This window comes from Symsagittifera roscoffensis, chromosome 10, assembly GCF_963678635.1.
Source record: "Symsagittifera roscoffensis chromosome 10, txSymRosc1.1, whole genome shotgun sequence".
In the NCBI taxonomy this organism is placed as follows: Eukaryota; Metazoa; Xenacoelomorpha; order Acoela; family Convolutidae; genus Symsagittifera; species Symsagittifera roscoffensis.
In genome coordinates this window covers 23,463,351-23,482,011 of record NC_087071.1, presented here as the reverse complement: position 1 = coordinate 23,482,011, position 18,661 = coordinate 23,463,351, and the positions used below count along the sequence as shown (strand labels likewise).

Below are 18,661 nucleotides of genomic sequence, written 5' to 3'. Positions count from 1 at the left end.
CGTAAAATATTCATGAAAGAAAACTGTAAATTTGTCTGTGTGTGTTTGTGGGGGAAGGGGAGTGGAAGAGTTTAAAAGATCTTTTAAACTCTCCCACTCACCTTCCCCACACACGCAGAATGTTTTACGTGTAATTGTTGCTGGAGTGATGTAACGCGTAAAAAAAGAAAAACAGTTTTATTAATAATAATTGAATTGTTCAACATGCAAATTTTAAGCGCTTTTTTAAACGTCTAAATAGCTTTTCAAATTGAAATTCAAATGTTTGAAAGTTGAAATGATCCAGATTTTGACAAAGACAATTTAAATTAAAAATGTCAATTACTTGAAATTTATGTTAGTTGATTGAATTATTCTTCTCGGTCGAAAAAACTCCTCGTTCGAACTCGGTCGAAACGTTTTTCCTCGGTCGAACTTGGTCGAATTTTTTTCCTCTGTCGAACATAGTCGAAACATACCATTTTTTGGTCGAGTCGGTCGAAACATAAATCGCAAACCTCGACCCGGGGAGCCTTATTTGTATACATTGGATCGATTTTAATGACAAAATTCATAACGAATAATTGCTGAATTGTTCAGAATTGAAGTTTAACTGACCTCCTGTACGATGTTGATGAGGGCGTCTCCTATCATGCCCTGCCGCATCTGTTGGATTCTGCCCAACACTCCCTTGCCCTTCTCTAGTTCGGCCAACAGGGCCTTCATGTCTGTACTCGCATACGCCTGCTTCTACAACACGCACGCACATTTAGCAGGGCTGGTCAAAATATGTTTTTTTTAAAAAAAAACGTTTAAAACTGTTTTAAACGTTTTAAACAGTTTAAAACAGTTTAAAACATGTTTTTTTTGCAAGAATTTATTTTTTCAAGCAACGCATACAAAATGCTAGTTTCTCAGTTTTCTCTGAGGAAAGGCTGTTCCTGAGGTCCCCTTCCACATACCCCATTGTGCTGAACGCACGCTCAATGCCTGCAGAGCTCGGGGCTAAAGACATCAGTTTGAGTGACAAACGACTCAATTCGTCACTAATGACCCCCAACGCGGTCTGCGCGCGAATGAAGCTTTTAGCCTTGCAGTTGGGCGTTTTTACCTTGAACTGTTCAGATTCTGCAGCAACGAAAGGGATATTGCACGCGTAAAAGAACTTCGCAACAGCTTTGTCAAAAGACGCTTTTTGATTCGCTGATGTCGTAACAACAAAAGTGTCCATAACCGGCTGTTTCGGAAGCCTGACCCCCGCGTTTGTCGAAGTTTGCCCGTTTTCATGAGACGCATAATCTTTTTTCATCCTGTCGACTAACGGCACCATCTCAGTTGTAAGTTGAAAATTAATGGTTTTGATAAGTAATCTCTGATTAAAAGCTGTATAATGTCAGCAAAACTTGCATGGCAAATGCGCACTTGATAGCTTGTTGAAAGAACTGCACTGTACGTGTTAATTTGGATGAATCAAGTAACAGCTGCCAGTTAAATTGCGTAATAATTGCGCCCTCGCAGTCGAAACATGAAACACTGTTTAAAACACTAAAATTGAGTCATGTTTTAAACAGTGTTTAAAACAGTTTTAAACACTGTTTAAAACAACCCCTGTTTTTTATTGACCAGCCCTGACATTTAGTAATTTAAAAAAGGAGAAACCTATTTGATAGGTGAAAAGTATTTCATTGGTTAAAAAGGAATGTACATCTCATAAGCAAAGTTGCACATGAATGTTTAGAAGAAATTTTTATTGAAGTTTAATTTTTAATCAAGTTCTGTACAGTAGTATTTACCATAATGTTCCAATCACAAGCCAATCTAGGATTTTCTTTATTTTGGTCAGAAAGATTTTTCGACGTGTTTTGGGTTAATTTTATCCAAAGCAAACTCAATTAACAAACTGAGCAATTTAGGTAGAAAAAAATCTTAGTTTACAAAGTTGGCTAAGATTTCTGAAAATCACTTCTGGGGAAAAAACTGTTTAGACATGATCTCTGTCTCAAGTTCAGTTCCAAAATTTATTGAGATTATTCTTCTTAATTTTTTTCTGTTCGAACTGCAAGTAGCTTTCTGTATTTTTGAAACTAACGGGATCCTCTGCATTGTGACAATGGAGTCTTCCATTGGCTATCTGAGCCATAGTTTCCATCCCAGTTATGGCCACAGTCGAAGAGCAGTTGTATGAGACTACTTGGAAGTTCACATTCTCCCCTCTGCCTACTAGCATCTGCTGCACGAACGAACACAGTTTGTCCACTGGTTGGTCGGCACTGAAAAGTAGTGAGTGGTTGGCTATTTTCAATTCGACAAATACTCGAATTAATTTATAAGGTAAATTATAAAGAGGAAGATAAAATGAAAAGATGACCAATCAACAATTCATTGCAATTCATAAACCAATTTTTTTGAATGCGGTTAGCTTGAAAGTTTTTTAATGTAAGCAAATGCAAGGACTGAATCAAAGCGAAATGAAATTATATATATGAAAAAAAAACACAACGAGCAGTGCAATTTATTCGGGGCTCGAACCCTAGCAACTAGCGTTGTAAACTAACCACGATCCCTGCACTAATAGCAGACTGTCAACACCAGGCACGGAAAGTGCAACATCCAGGGCCTTAAGAACATTGCAACCTCCGCCTGGTCTGATCTCTTCCAGGTACGCTTTGCACTCTTCGATTCTGAAATGAGAAAAATGGAAGTTCTCAGCAATAAAAATAAAAAAAGAAAGTTAAAAAAAACTACAAAATAAATCAGTTTTTATTGGTTTGTCAGTAGAGGGAGCAAATGAGGATCTCAGGCTTCCGATCCATAATAAAAATTCGAAGTTCAATTTTCTCTTTTGACTACTTTTTTAGATCAACCAGTTTGGTCGAGCGATTATAATTTTTTAAAACGCTTTCGAAGCCAAGAAAATTTGAATTATACACATCTTCACAACCAAAGCGGATATGAATGTAATAATCAACTTTTCATTTGAAAGTTTATTTCTCCAAAAATATTTCGAAAATATTTATAGGAAAAAACTACTCTTATTGTAATTACTTACGCCCTGTAGGTGACTTCTACTGGACTGTCGAATAAGACGTCCAGTTCTGACCCCATGCCAATCAGAAACACAGCCTGCTTGGAGGAGATCTGCTGGTCGAATAATGCTATCATGTCCTCCTGGGACAGAATAAACGAGATAAACCAAAATAAAAAAATCATAATACATCAAAGTTTCCTCTCAGAACCAGTACTCTTTACTCTTACCAATTGGGTTCGTTAACTGTCCCCTCACTGTTTCTGGTGCTTCATATTTAAATTCTCTTTATATGCAAATTTACCATTAACAGTGAGAAATAAATTCTTTCTTTCTTTCTTTCTTTCTTTCTTTCTTTAGGGCCGATTCGAGCAAGCAGGATAAATGTTTTACATCAAAAAATTACTTTACACGTTCATAATAAACCATATTCCTTCAACCTGGTTAAAAAAGTTAAAGGAAGTTTTGAGTGCTTGAACAGACAAATTTCGATAATTGAAAATTTCTGTGAATTTTAAAAAAGTATTGTAAGGGGCTAAGTCAGAATCTTGTTTATTACTAAGAAAGTTTCTCAAGTTTGATTTATTGCAAAAAATAAGCAATACACTGAAACAGATAACAGATTGAGATGAAGCTTGAAAATAAACAATAAAAAATTTGATGACATTTTCACCGACTAGATGACTCAAATCCTTAGCGTACCAGTTATCCAAACGCTCTTACTATAGTCAGCCTAACCTTTGCAATGCAACACTTCACTTCGCGTGCAAAATCAGAGAAAATATAGTCCTCAAGGCTCAAATTCACTTTTAAACACCGATAAAAATATCTGCGCAATATAACATTTCGCTTCTCTTGTTTAATTATTTCAATCCCCCTGTATCTTGAGTGAAGAAAAAGTACGAACGAGAGCTTTGTTTTTATCCACATGATCCCAAAAAGTACCTTGAGACTGGCGAGTCTCCCGAAGTTGAGGTTTGCGTCTGATGTGTCGATGAGGACTGCCACTCTCCTGCCCTGCACCACCCCGAACACCCTCCGACTAGCCTGCAGCAGCCACCTCACTCTGTTGTTGTACATGGCCAGGGTCCTAATTAACAAACCAAATATATTCATAGTTTTTTGATTGTATTTCAGTTTAAATTATAGGTTTTGTTACTAAGGATAACAAGGATAGTTGGTTCACACTCAATTTAAACTTTAGATTTTTTAAAGATATCAGGTGCTGTGCAAGTAGCACAGAATGTTCCGACCACGTTCATTCAAGTAATGCGAACTGCAATATACGCACTGTAATATATGTTTATACAATGCCACACTCCGAGTGCTGATGAACAACAAGAGTAAGTCATATCAACCAAAATAGCTGATTCTTTTTATTTTAAATGTTTTCCTTAAAAGAAGTGTCAAGTTTTTCAACTACTTCGTTTTCAATTATTATTTTCACTCATTATTTTCTCTGCTTATTTAAACCTCAATTTTTGTTTTTGAAAGAAACTGCAGATTTTAGGAATACAGAATCTAATTTTGACTCACTCTTTGAGACGGCGTTCAAAAGCGTCCACCACTCTGGCCTGGAACTTGATGTACCTCGCAGGCCGACCAGGCTCAGTATCACCACTGCAACAAACAAGTCAGTACTACTTAGCTACACTCACAATCTAGTGAACATGACCTCTTCAAAAACAGATGACTTATCTCATTTCAATTTCGAAGACGATGCTGCTTTTAACTTCTATTTCTAGGTAATGAAATGGAAATTAAAAGAATGAATGTTCTTTTCGAATGATCATAATTTTATAAAGATTAGTATTTTTAGACTTATTGCAAACAACCGAGACAATTATCGTGGTAATAAATGAACAATTAACAGCTCAATTTAATTAAAATAAAAATTTTCCAACATGAGAAAACGTCATTAGAAGTCTCTGGGTTCGGATTTGAGTTTATTCAATTTGTAAAAAAAGCGGAGGGGGTATAATTTCACCTGACGATGCCCTTGTTGAGGAGTGTCTTGAAGTCCAGTCCAGACTGGTCTATCCCATGCACACTCAACCACTCTTCGGTGGAGGAGAACTCTGCCTGCGCCACCGGATCCGCCGTCGCCAGGCGCTGCAACACAGGAACGAAACATTTCAAATCAAACATAGGAACCAACTATTAAGATAAGGCAAATAATTCGCGAAGGAAAGACTAATGTACGAAGTGTTCAGCCCTTAACGGCGAATAACTGCTATGATTTTGATTGATACCTACAATCAATTGTTTTTAAAATTACTCGTAAGTACAGTAAATGATGTCTACCCTCAAAAAGTTACCACGGACCGCGAATTGTCATCCTTTTGACTGGGAGGCGGATACCTTAGCGATTTCGCCAACGCCCCAAACGTCAAAATAAACCATTTGAAAAATCAGCCAAGAATGCCAAACAATTCAATAGATGACTGAAACTTCAAACAGTTCATCAAAATAGGTTTCGTTATCTCCAGGCGCGGCGATAAAAGCTCATTAAAAAAATCAGCAAGCAAAAGATTGCATACGCATTGGCTAAGAAGCATCCAAGTTTTAGTCAAGAGAAAACGTCCCTTTAAATCAATTCAAGTCCTAACAAAAAAAACACCAAAAAATGCAGACACTTCTTTTCAAAAGTTCTCGGCCAAGCAGCGCGGTCCTCCGAAAAATGCTGAGCAGCTCGTATGTCGGTCAATTCCCTTGTGGATAAAAGATCTTTAAATTAATTTAAGGAGGAGATTGTTCAATGATCCTGTTGTTTACTTGCCATTAGGTCATGGGTGTGGTTTACTTTGGTCACATAAGTGGCAGGTGGAGGCGCTCCCATCTCAGTCCCTTGTTCCCACGCGTTCTCATGCTTCGCTAAGCCTCCTTCAGACTTCAATCTGCCACCAGATGACGTACCTTTGTTTCTTCTATGTTTAGGCGGTTTCTGATCTTCGATGCTTCGGCTGGTTGAACCGTTCAGGCTTTCGGCGTCAATTCTGAGAGCAAAAAAAAACTTCCGTGCAATAAACGCCATTTTTCTTGAATACAAACTAAATTCCTTGGAAAAAACTTAAATAAAAAACTCAAATACCAGAAGACTCATTTTTGAGACGACAAAATTGAATATTCGGAAAAAGTGTGCAACGAATAATTGATTAAGTGAGGATGAATATTCGGATACAATTCGTTTCTGTTTGACCAACATTTCAACTTCATTCATAATCAGACACACTAATAATTTAATAATCTATTTTTAACGTTGTTTTCATAAATTAGGGAGAAGGAAAAAATGGCCAAGATTAATATAGACAAATGAGTGGCGAAAGAACTATGTGCTAGGCTGAGTATTATTCACGGTCAATTTTGGTTAGATGAATTAAAGTAAAAGCGAACGCAGCAACCTCAATTGGAATTTAAATTCTACATCAAATACAATTTGAGTGATTTTTTTTACTTAACAGGAAAAAGCAGACCTTTTAGATTTAAAAAAAAGATCGAAACTGAATAAACACTAACTTTTCATCGCTCTTTGATAGAAGCGTATCATCTTCATCTGTCTTGTCTGTTTTGGGAGCTCTCTTCAACTCCTTCTTCTCGGCTGTCTGGGGTCTGAAAGAGACCGAACTCCGTCCTGACCTGATTGAAGTAGCCGAGCCAGGCCTCTGTTGTGTTTTGGGAACTGCTACATCTCGGGTGCCAGTTGAAATTCCAGAAAGGCTGAAAAAAATGAAATATTGCTTTAAAAATTCAGTCGGACAACAAACGATGAAAGTTTTTGACGAACTGAAGCCGCATTGGGTCTCGAAGTCGAGGGGGAGTGCGCTTCGAAAAAAAAACAATTTTTGGTCTGAACTTTACAAAAAAGGGTCTTTATAGTGTATTGGCAGTAATGGGAAAATCAGTTGGCTCGACCGAGAAAAAAGGTGGCAAAACGTTCAATTAAATTTTAGAAATTTTCCTCGAGAAAATCCTATTTCCGCTCCTGTCTCCCTTCCATTCCAGAAGGGATGAAGCAGTTAACAAGGTACAAAACTCGTTTGAGCTAGTCCTTTCTAGGGATGGATATTCTGTGACAGGTTTCATTCACTAAAAGAATTAAAAAAGACCGCTGTTGCTTGTTGCTTTGTAAGAGGATAAAAGCCAAGTGTCGTTTCTAGTTGGTGGCGTGTTTCAAGAAACATACGATAAGGTAAAAAAATTAGTGAATTAGGCATGATCGACATTTTTGTTTTCAAAAATGAATAGAAAACAAAAAAGAAAAAATACAAAAAAATAAAAAAATTTTGATTTTTTTTTCTGTTTTAGTACAATAATTTAATTTTTTTAGAACATATTTTAGAGCATTTTTTTTACCAAATAAGCGCTAAATGAAACATCCAAAGTTTTCTTCATTGTAAATCAAGCCATTTTTCACACAAGCTTTTCTCGACATTGGGACAAGTTTTTGGAAGTTTGTTAATGTCGTTCCAATCACGACTGGCGTTTAATGTCGTTCCAATCAAGCGGCTTTAAAATGATATATCACTCGACACATTCCGATGATTATTTGTAGTACTTGATTATGCCTAGAAAACAAAACACTTAAACACACCCGAATACAAAGTTCCTCCCCATTTTTAATGGTCAGAGCAAAAATTAAAACACTAACCGAGATTCACTTCGTTCCTCTGCGATAGAGCTGCGCCTACTCATTAGCAAACTGAAATATAAAGTGAGATTAAGGTTCATGATATTACTGAGCAAAAACGCTGTGTCAAGCAAAACTGCTCGTGTCTACGGCAAATAAACGCGGGAAAACGACAAAACGATTAGAAAAAAGAACCATGTTTGTTCATTTTTTTCTCTTTCTCAGCGCTTTTGCCCATCTTTTAATGAAAATGAGAAATATTTCTCCAACAAGGATTTTTTCCCCCACACAAACTTGATCGAAAAAAAATGTTTGAAAAAATGGTGACGTTGAAAATTTTGGTGAAATTGAGCAAATTTTGGTTGAAAAATAGATTCGTTCTTCACTTAACCACACTTAAAAATTACCAGAACAACACTTAAAAATTGAGTGTTGTTCTGGTGAAATTATTCGGAGAGATGAGATTTTTTTCAACAAAAAATTACTTGCAACAATTGGTTAGTTCGTATTGCCAAGCGTTTGACTGGAAGATTTTGGTTACATTATTAAATTACACAACGTACATTACAACATTTCTTTTCTCCATTTCGACTCAAAATCAATTTTTTGACAAAAGTTTTCTATGTACTCTTGAAACTTTCGATCTGTTCTTGTTACAAAACTCTAGAACCTTCCTTCATATTTTGGCACTTGATGTTGCTCTTATTAAATTTTTGTCGATCAAGAACTTGAGATTAAGCAAAAGCAGTCAAAACATTTAATTTTCACCTTTATATAAGCATTTTAAACATTTTTTTCGCACGCAAAATCATAACCACAAATAAGAGCCAAATGCGGCCAAGTCATGTCGATTGGAAAAACTAGCAGCAAACCGAGACAATTACAGTTTTTAAAATGTTTGAGCTTAAGTAGCAAAGCTTTTATTCTTTCTCTCCTACAAAAAAAAATAAACAGAAGTTCTTCAAAAGTCTCGACATGTATTCTCGACATGTATTGCTTTGCGCGTATTCTCGGCGGAAACATCAGATAGGCTTCTAAAGAAACAAGGAGAGCCACTTGCAGAGCACCTGGCACAGAATATTTCGACCAAAATAACTTTTCAAACTAAATCTAATATAGGTTAAAAAATTAAAAACATCGTGCAAATTTATTCAACTTTTTCAAACGTTTCTGTAAAACTTATCAAGTAAAGGACAAGCAATTTAGGAAGAATGAGACATAATAATAGCTAAAATATCGTTAAAATAAAGTTAAAAGTGCATTGGGCAGATCAGCCTCTCATCAACTTTCATTAAATATCATCCTAAAATGGTTTTAGTATGATATCAAGCATCGCTCATTATAATTTTTCCTTCAATGCCTGAAAGTTGTCAAAACCCAAAATCAGCCATTTTTATTTCCCATTCCTCGTTTTAAAATTTAAAATTAGGCAACTTATAAAGAAACGTCACAATTTACACGCAGGATGAAAGCAGTGACAATCAAAAATTCCTCCCCTCAGGATCGATTCCCTGAGGGGAGGGCGTCCGCCCCCCCCCCCCCCCCTAAGGGTGTTATAGGGTGTTTCATATGTCCACTATCTTAGAACTCCTTCAAAATTTGAAGAGAATTTCCTCTATCTTACAATTTTTACAAGTTCTAAGAACTACGCAAAAATAAAAAAACAAAAAAATGCCAAAAACACTTCTGAATGTGTTTCTACACCGTAGGAAGACACAGGTAAAAATCAATTTTAGTAAATTTTCATTTTTTCAAATTTAATCATTTCAGATTGTGGTTATAATGTATGCATGAAAAAAAAAATTCGAGAAACAAAAATTTCTTAGTTATTTACCTAGTAAGCGATTCGAAGTTTTTTTAGAGACAAAAAATCAACTTTGGCGAGTCATGTTATATAGCTTCGGACGTGTTGTATGTGGGATTAGATACATTTTGACAAAAATTGTAATAATCAGTTGAAAGCACCCCTGCAAAGTTAGTGGTTACTTCAGTTAACTCAATTGGGGAAACTTTTAACTTTGACCTATAAGTTTCTGTTATTGTACTCTGCGAAAGCGGAGAACGTTTATATTGGTACAAGAAAAATTTATGAAATATAAATGAAAAAATTTATGAAATATAAATGAAAAAATTTTTTTAAAATATTTTTAAAGGAAAAGTTCCACCTTACAAACTTTTTGTAAGAAAGGTCACTATCTGACAACTTTGCTTTAGAAAAACTCCCTATCTTGTAACATTCTTAGAGCCTAACTTTGTAAAAAGTAGTAAGTTTCTTATAACAAATTTCTGAAATAGCGGCTTTTGGTCATTCCGGGAAAACAAAATAATATTTATCTCAAGAAATTGTCCAGACAGAAGCCTGCTTCAAAAAGGGAAACAGTGGCGCTAAAATCCAATCCATTGCTTGGCACTAAACTTAACAAGCGAAGAAAACGTTTGTGAGGAAAAAAGAGAAATTTTGCTTAGTCAGGTAATCAGACGGAAATTGTTGTTCGGATTGTTCAGATTAGTGGTTAAAGTTGGTATGCAGAGACGACGAAGCATCAATTGAACGTGAATCATATGTCGCAACGTAATGGTGCAAAGTATATATGGTGCTATACAAATCCTATGTCGCAAGGTAATGGTGCAAAGTATTAATGGTGCTTTTTTCACCGCAGAACATAAAGAATAGATTTTAATTGTCAAAATTAATGTAGAAAAATTGTTTTTGACCATACAAATCATGCGTCGCAACATATATGGTTCTATGTAAGAAAAAAAAGTTTCCATAAAAAAGTTGTAATTGGAAATATAACAAACCAGTGTTCTCTAAACATTATACTATATACGACAAATTTTAAAATTATACGAAAAAAAAACATTTATACGATTATACCAGAAATCAGAATAATATGATAAATTATACCATTATACGGAACCGATAACTGGCGAATCATTTTTGTGAGACAAGGACTTTTCATTGAAAACTACAAGATAGGGTTTTGATCTCAAGTTATACGATTATACGCTTTTTGTACGAAAGCTAAAATATAAGATTATAAGTTTTACGACTTTATCGTTATACGTCGATACACTGTATAAAATTTGTTAAGGATAAGCCTATAGGAAATTCCATTCACTCTATCTAAAATATAACTAGCCGAGTTAACGAGTATCCTTAGGATGAAAAAATTTCAATGTCAAACTTTCACTTGAACTGTTGGAAAAAAAAACAAATTTACGAAGAAATAATGAAACACAATCTGCATTACTAGCCTCCTACTAGCGTGAAAATAAAACAATGTCTGAGTCAGGGGCGGATCAAAGATTTTCTCGAGGGGAGGGACGTATTTTCAAACAATTTTCGAAAATTTTGACCTTTTTTTAGGTCAATCAAATTGATTTTCCGAGCTCTCCTAAAGCACTATAAAGACCGTAAATAGGCCAAATTTTCTGCGCCGCAGGCATATTTTTGAAAAAACAGGTCAAAAAAGCCGCTTTTGGGCATTTTTCGGAAAGTTAGTATATATTGGCGCCCAAGGCGCCTTTAGAAAAATTTTAGGGTCAGTCGGCCAAAAATGGATTTCTTAAAAAGTACCAAAGGGGGACCCTTTGGGTCGGCAGGGGGTCGATTCTTTGAGGGGAGGGCGTCCACTCCCCCCTCCCTAAATCCGCCCCTGGTCTGTTTTCTTGGATATGCTCTTGCACAAAAAGCTTTTCGAAATGATATGACTTATTAGACTTCAGAAGGTTGCAAAAAGTACAAGACGTGTGCTTTCAACTCTCTCAAGTGCACAATGACATCAATTACTGATTCGCCGTCCTCCTTTGTGCAAGTTATAGGGTGTTTAACTAGTACTATTTCAATGGAAAAAGTTTTATGATCTGAATAAAATGATCTGGTGCAAAGAATAAAACAAAAATCTTTTTCCTTTTAATATAAAAAATAGATGCGCCTTTCACATTTCCTGTTAACTTAACTCCTGCAAACGGACCAAGTAAATGATCTGCTCCCCCCATCCGGAAAACGAATCAGATTTTTCACATAGGCCAAATTCGTTAAGCCGAAATCAGACTTTTAATATTTGCAAAAAAAAAAATGTTTTGTTTTGCTGGTCAAAAATTTACACAGAGGCAAAGCTGAGCTTCGCGCCACTTCCGATGCAACAACTAAGAGATTCAAACATTATGACGCTTAAGAAGCCGCAAACAAGACTTCAAGCGAAGAAAAAATTGAAAAAAGATCTAGAAAACCAAAAATTTTGCAAAATCAAAGAAGGAATTTTTTCATAATTAAATTCTCTTAATTTTTTTAAGAAGCCCTTGTAAGATTGATATTAAGCATTCAAAAGCTTGAAGCCAAAGTGTTATCGATCTTTAAAATAAAACCAAAATTTTTAGAAAACAAAATATTAGGTAGAAAAGCCGACAAAATTACAACCGACAGCTAATAAGCTTAAAATCAACCGAAATGTACTGCTTATATAGTGTCCACGAGTGCTTTATATGTAGTCTTAATTCGCGAACTAAACCGAAAGACTTTAAGTCGACCACCAAAAAGCAGAAAACTAGGAAAACAACACAAACATAGCACAACAAACTAGCAAACAGAAATTAAGAGGAAAGCCGCTAGCTTGAAAAAAAACTTCTTAAAAACGTGATAGTCTTAATCTACCAAAAAATCTGATTCTTTGAAAATCTGATGTGAAAAATCTGATTCTTTTTCCGGATGGGGGGAGCAGATCATTTACAGATCATTGTATCAATTTGTCTGGAATAAAAATCCAATTCAGAAAAAATATTAGGCCAAATAAGACAACTGAGAGATAAATTTGCATCAACAACCCAGAAATGTTAATTGCGAGAACAAACACGCATGCGTAAAAACTTTTCAAAAAAAAACAAAAAAAACTTCGCAACAAAATTAAAGCTCAAATAGTTCCACTGATGACCTTCAAAAATTAGAAAAATTTGAATCTTCAAAAATCAAAGAACGCCCGTGCTAGGGGAACTAAGCAGAAAAAAAAAGACTGACGATTGGCCAAAATAGCAGAAAACTTTGAGTTTAAATGAAAAAAGGTTCCAACTGGATTCGAATCACAAGACTTTGTCGTCTCCAGCATATGTAATATCTTATCTCTACGCCCGATGCGCTGGGTATAATTGATTGAATTTGATTTTTTACATTAAACGAACTGAAAAGCCGAAAATTGATTTTCACAAAAAAGATATATATTTTAAAAAATTTTTAAAAATGTTTACGCGCGTAGATTTAGATCTTTGAAAAAAGTCCACTTAGACATCAAATGTTATGAGCACAACATAAATTGCAGATTAAAAACATTAGGAAACTAAGTCTACATAAACCAATGGAGATAAAATATACTGGTTACCATTTGACCATTCTGTGAACAAAATTATTTACGGGAAAAAATCCAGTACCCGCGATAGCAATGCTTATAGCAAGGGTAAAAAGGACTATTGATTCTTTTTAATTTCAATTATGACCAAATAACAAATAATCTATGCCAAGCTGAAATTTTTGGCTGATTTTTCTGTCGACCAAATTGAACATTTTAATCAAAATTTAGTTTTATTATAAATTGTAAACTTTCAAGCAGAAGCGAAGCTGCGCTTCGCAAACACTAGCGATAACACGACATACAAGCAGCTTTATAGGAAGAAATAAGAAAAGAAAGAAATAAGCCTCCAGTTAGTATAACTTTGCTATGTATGGGCCTCGAACCTGCGACCGCGAGAATTTGAATCTAACACCCGGCAACAAACTCTTAACAACCCGCAAACACTACTCACAAGTAAAACAGCTACATATGCTAACAAACTGCCAATGCTATGCAGCAAAAGTAGCAAAGCAGCGCCAAATGTAAATCGACACAATTTTGCAAGTAATAGTTTGGAATATAACAAACTGACGGCATCCACACTAATTTTGCATGAAATAAATTCGAAAGCATAAAACCTTATTTTATATAAATTATGCATTTCATAAATTGTGAAATATATTGAGTTAGAAAATTTCTGAAATCGAGTTTTTGTTACTGTCATGTTGTTTGAAACAAATAGCTTTTTCGGTTCATTTAATGAATTTGAAATGTATCAACTGTGTTAACTTATTAGTATTCGAATGTCAAAGCACTTGCTATCAAAAAGCCTTAAAGGTGCCCCAAAAGTGGCACCAAAATTTGCGACTTAGGTAAGAAAAAAGAATAGTCGTAGTATCACACTAACGCTCACTAAAGTTCGCTAGTGTGAATAAAAGAATTGGCGTGAAATGAATATAGTTAATTCATTCAGTCTTTTTTGGAAGGGAGATTAATTACATGGACCCGCAAATATTTAGTCAGCATTGCTCAACGTTTTTGTTTTTTCTTATGTGAAAGTTTTCTGTCTGTCTCTGTCTCTCTCTCTCTCTCTCTCTCTCTCTCTCTCTCTCTCCGACAATCTATCTCCGAATCCGACCATTTATTAAAAAAGTTTTGCAAAACAGCTAGTAAAAATATTTTAGTCAAAAAAAGGAAAGAACTATCCCTGTTATCACTGTTTCCGATATATAACGACTATACAAAAACTCCATATTTATCTGATTAAATTCAAATGACTACTATTATGACTTCATTGTACGTTCATAAATACTATTAGAAGCCCTAGGAACAGCAACAAATAATACGATCGCCATTTTCGTTATTGCTGGTCTTTGAATCGCTTGATAAACGAATCTTGAACTTGCTCTTCTTTTTTCAAAGCATCTAACTCCTCGTCCAAGCGACTTTTCTGTTTCTTTTTTTCTTGAATCATGTCCAGTAACTGTTGGCGCTTCACTTCTCGTTCCTTTCCCATTGACTTCAATAAATTTTGCTGGCCAACTGCTTTGGTTTTTGTCGTCTCGATTTCATGGGCTAGTTTACTCACAGATGTTATCCATTCAGAAACAACTTCATTAAAATCTCCAAACTTTCCCAAAAATTCCTTGCACCCATCGCTCAAGGCGTGAGAATCTTTTTGAACTTCAGGATCAAGTGCTCGTAATTTATTGTTGTCATCGAAGTAAAGTCCGTATGCTTCCATTACTTCTATAAATGATCAACTTCACAAAAATGCCACAATATTTCATACAGATACGAGGAGGAGCTACAACAGTTCGATTTGCATTTAGGTTTTTTCTTTTTTAGAATTTATTTTCTTAATTGCATGATCGACGAAAAACCACCCAAGAAACCTTGGAGTCGCATAGATTCGGAACTTTTTTTTAACCCCCGGTCCTACTCAGTGCAGGACCAACCGTGGAGGAGGGGGATGTCATCTGTTTCGCCGTAGCCGGTCGCACCTTGAGGAGGCGGATGACACTATGACCCCTCAAACCTTGATGACTTTTTTCTTTTCTTAAGCTAAACTGTAAGTAACAAGGTCAAAAATTATTATGGTAAACTAAATTGTTTCACTAGTCTTTCATTATTTCACTCAGTCAAAAAAAACATTGGAATTTTACATATTAGAGAAAGGTAAAGTAAAACGTGAAAAAGTAAAGAGAATCAGATTAAAATGGGCCCTTCCGTCATGCGACGGTACGTGCACAGGTTGGATAGGGCCGTACCAACACTATATAAACACATCGGCACAATTTTATGAATAAATCATGTCGATTTTAATGCATCAAGAGAATTGTCAATTAAAATCTACCCTCCTCGTTTATAGCACAGATAGAATTGTCTATGTTGGATGTATTTTTAAGATTTTTGCACCCATTAAGGCAGAAGATTGCACTCCTCAGAAGTGCAAAACTTGTTTTTGCTCTTATAAAGTTTATTGTGTCCGAGTATGATTCGTTCCGTTTTTCGCTTAGTTTCTCTGCTAGTTTCTGGACGGTTTTTGTTGAGCCTGGTGCTGCTCCTCCGGTACACGCAAAAATTAGTGGAACGAAGCTGCTGTGTTAGCACATCCAGAATTCTTTGTTGGTATTTGAATGTTTTGACACTCTCATGATATTTGTAGGCGTCAGATATAGTTTTAGGGCAGGATTTAGCATGGGGGTTGAAAATTTTTACATCGAAAAAGGGGCTCTTTTTCCTTTTCCCCCCACCTCACATAAGCGTCAATTTTATGGTGTAACGAGGGGTTTTACAAGGTTAATTATGAAGACCAAAAATGTTTGTCATGGCCTAATTAGTTCGCATGCCAATTTTTGTAATATTCGGATAAAGTGAACAAAGTTTCACTTGTAAAATTTTGCAGGTGGGGGAAAAGGAAAAAGAGCCGAAAAAGGTTAGGCTGAATCGGCCTCCCCAGAGTCCACTTGCCTTGATGTCAAGTCGAGCGTCATCTTCAGTAGTGGTTGTTTTGTTGTGAAAGCTTTCGAATTCCAACAATTGAAGTTTCGGCTCTATTTCAACATCATGGCATACTTCGTCCAGGAGTGTCGCAAAGGTATTGCGAATTTCATTATGTCTTGGTGAGTGCATCCACCTTTGGGACAGTGTAGAGAGTGGGTCAGTACGAAGTATGCCATGGTTGGGAATCAAGCCAACCAGGCTGAGTAGCTTAACATTTACACAGAATAAACCGAAAAGTATGCGAGGGAGATTCTCGGTTTTTTTTTTAAATACCCTGAGTTCCTCGGTTTATTAACATAATTAATAAAAAAACGCTTTTAAACCCAGTACTGGAGGTAGCTGCGACTTGAAGCTCACAACCTAGCTGTTTAAAAAGACCGCCATCATCATCTTAACCTTTACTCTTTTTAAAATGTAATCAGGTCAAAAGTATCATAGTAACCGAGGTTTCAGTCAGGAGTCCTTTCATCGCATATTCCAGTAAAAATTCTCTGAATTTTCTAGATATGGAAGTGATAATGAAAAGAAAAGAGATGATGAGAGTTGATGTGATTAAACTTAAACTATATACGGCTACATTTCTTCAATACGGCTACCCCGCAGTTCCAGCGTTCTAACTAAAATCAGATAAATGTAGCCTGGTTTATTACCATGTAAAATTGGTGTATCAAGTCAATAAAAACGTTTCGCACATTTTGAGCATTGCAGAAGTCTACAAGCAAACTATTTATTGAATAGGCAGCCATGGTTAGCAAGAACAGTATCAGTAGATGTCTGATAGAGAAAATGGGGATTTCCCATTAAAGCCCCGCAACAAAATCTTACATCCCATCCACTGATTTTACGATTAAAATCATGGAACCTTAAAAAAAAATTTACAAATAGAAAAAAATTGAAATACAAGGACTTTTAAATCTTAAACCAGTCCAATTGAACTAAGTTTTAACGATACAATGTCAATTTGGATGGAAATTATGAGAGAAAATCAGCCAGCCATTCTTTCCTTCTCAAAAACATTATCTCTTGAAAAAAGAAAATACAATCGATTTATTGCGAATTTTATTGTAATAAAACATGCCTCAAATATGCATCATCTTTTGGAATTCGATTTTTTGTCTTTTTGGGAGGAAAAAGAAAAAATTCATTGTTGATGATTTTTGCCTTCTGATTTCTACATTTTGAAAGAAAAAAAACGACTGACGGAATCTCAGATACCATTTTTTCATGAAGTGCTGATTGAAACGGAGACAAAATTCAGAAATGCGCTAACAGCTAACAAATCGACGGAAGAAACAAAACAAATCCAAATAATATAAATCATCCCCCCCATTCTCGAAAAAAATTGTCAAGTCAGCTGAAAATCTGGCGCAGGCATATCGAACTTGTGCTTCCGATATACTGAAATAATTCCCCACAACAATGCAACAGAAGATGACAATCTCAAAAACAAAAACTGTGACAAAAGATCACCGCAAACTTCATGCACTGACAGTTATTGCTCCCCCCGAAGCAGAACAATTTATAACCAGCATCAAACGCGAAGAAATAATTCTACCCGAGTCGAGATTTTTCACCTAATTTGAAGCAAGATTTGAGCGGTTTGAGCGGTTTTTTTAGACAATTACGCTCAAAATCTTGCTTCAAAATGAGCGGTTTGAGAGGTTTTTGAACGGTTTATCTAAAAAAACCGCTCAAAAACCGCGCAAGATTTGAACGGTTTTGAGCGGTTTATCTAAAAAAACCGCTCAAAAACGGCGCAAGATTTAATAATAAAAAGTCGACCACAGAGGGATTCGAACCCGCAATCTTATGATTCGAAGTCAGACGCCTTATCCTTTAGTCTATGCGGACTTGCTGGAAGCTTAATATTCGCTGTATTTGTTCTACTGAATATGTTCAATGTTTTAGACATGCACAACAAATATACTGTCAGGATTATACTAAGTCAAGATATACTAAATAGAGAGAGAGGGGGCACGTGGTTGGGGGTTTCGTGGGGGGATGGTTAAACGTGAGGGGGTTACGTCGTGGGTTGGGGGGTACGTTGATGGGGGGGTACGTTGGGGGGGGGGGTACGTTGGTGGGGGGGTTTGTTGGATGTTGGATACGTTGAGGGGGTACGTTGGGGGGAGGGAGTACGTTTGCGGGGGGGGGGGTAAGTTGGGGCGGGGGGGGGGTGGGGAGTTTTGCAGAGAAGAGAAACGTTGAACCTGGGACCTCGACCCGGGAAGACCGCTCAAAAACCGCTCAAAAACCGCTCAAATCTTGCTTGAAAAACCGTTCAAAAATCACCGCAAGAAATGAGCGGTTTTTGAGCGGTTTTTTAAGCAAGATTTGAGCGGTTTGAGCGGTTTTTCCAAAAAAACCGCCCAAACCGCCCAAACCGCTCAAACCGCTCAAATCTTGCTGGAAAACCGCTCAAACCGCTCAAATCTTGAGCGGTTTTTGAGCGGGATCTCGACCCGGGTACTTAACAGGACGGTATTTTCAATGGGATGCTTTCCTAGGTCTCATAGACCCAAGAACGTTTGCTCTAAACTAGCCAAAATCAAATTGTCGAATTTGCCTTATGTATGCAACGATATCGAGGCGAAATTATAGCTATAATTATCGGAAAAGACATAATTCATAGCCTTATTTTCCAACGTGAGACCTGTATCGTAACTGAACCGGGTCAGTATTTTTATACAGGAAGATCAA

The 18,661-nt window shown here is 36.2% G+C and overlaps 2 protein-coding genes across 3 annotated transcripts in view; both read right to left on the bottom strand.

Annotated features, from left to right (window-relative positions):
* The window catches only part of LOC134855160 (von Willebrand factor A domain-containing protein 3A-like), a 190,794-nt gene that overhangs the window by 26,381 nt on the left and 145,752 nt on the right, over positions 1-18,661 (bottom strand). For both annotated transcript variants that reach the window (XM_063871575.1, XM_063871576.1), the window contains exons 2-11: positions 7,653-7,705; positions 6,521-6,721; positions 5,784-6,000; positions 4,992-5,116; positions 4,541-4,624; positions 3,950-4,094; positions 3,029-3,147; positions 2,535-2,660; positions 2,069-2,249; positions 598-729 (exon numbers count right to left, since the gene is read on the bottom strand). In XM_063871575.1, coding sequence (XP_063727645.1) covers positions 598-729; positions 2,069-2,249; positions 2,535-2,660; positions 3,029-3,147; positions 3,950-4,094; positions 4,541-4,624; positions 4,992-5,116; positions 5,784-6,000; positions 6,521-6,721; positions 7,653-7,696 — 1,374 coding nt within the window. In that variant the 5' untranslated portion in view covers positions 7,697-7,705. The remainder of the gene's footprint in view (positions 1-597; positions 730-2,068; positions 2,250-2,534; positions 2,661-3,028; positions 3,148-3,949; positions 4,095-4,540; positions 4,625-4,991; positions 5,117-5,783; positions 6,001-6,520; positions 6,722-7,652; positions 7,706-18,661) is intronic.
* LOC134855010 (intraflagellar transport protein 20 homolog A-like) lies at positions 14,316-14,699 on the bottom strand. The gene has a single exon (XM_063871389.1). The coding sequence runs from the start codon at positions 14,697-14,699 to the stop codon at positions 14,316-14,318; it is 384 nt and encodes a 127-aa protein (XP_063727459.1).

Excerpts from the sequence above, each read along its gene's own strand:
- LOC134855010 (XM_063871389.1), bottom strand. The coding sequence starts at position 14,699 with ATGGAAGCATACGGACTTTACTTCGATGACAACAATAAATTACGAGCA.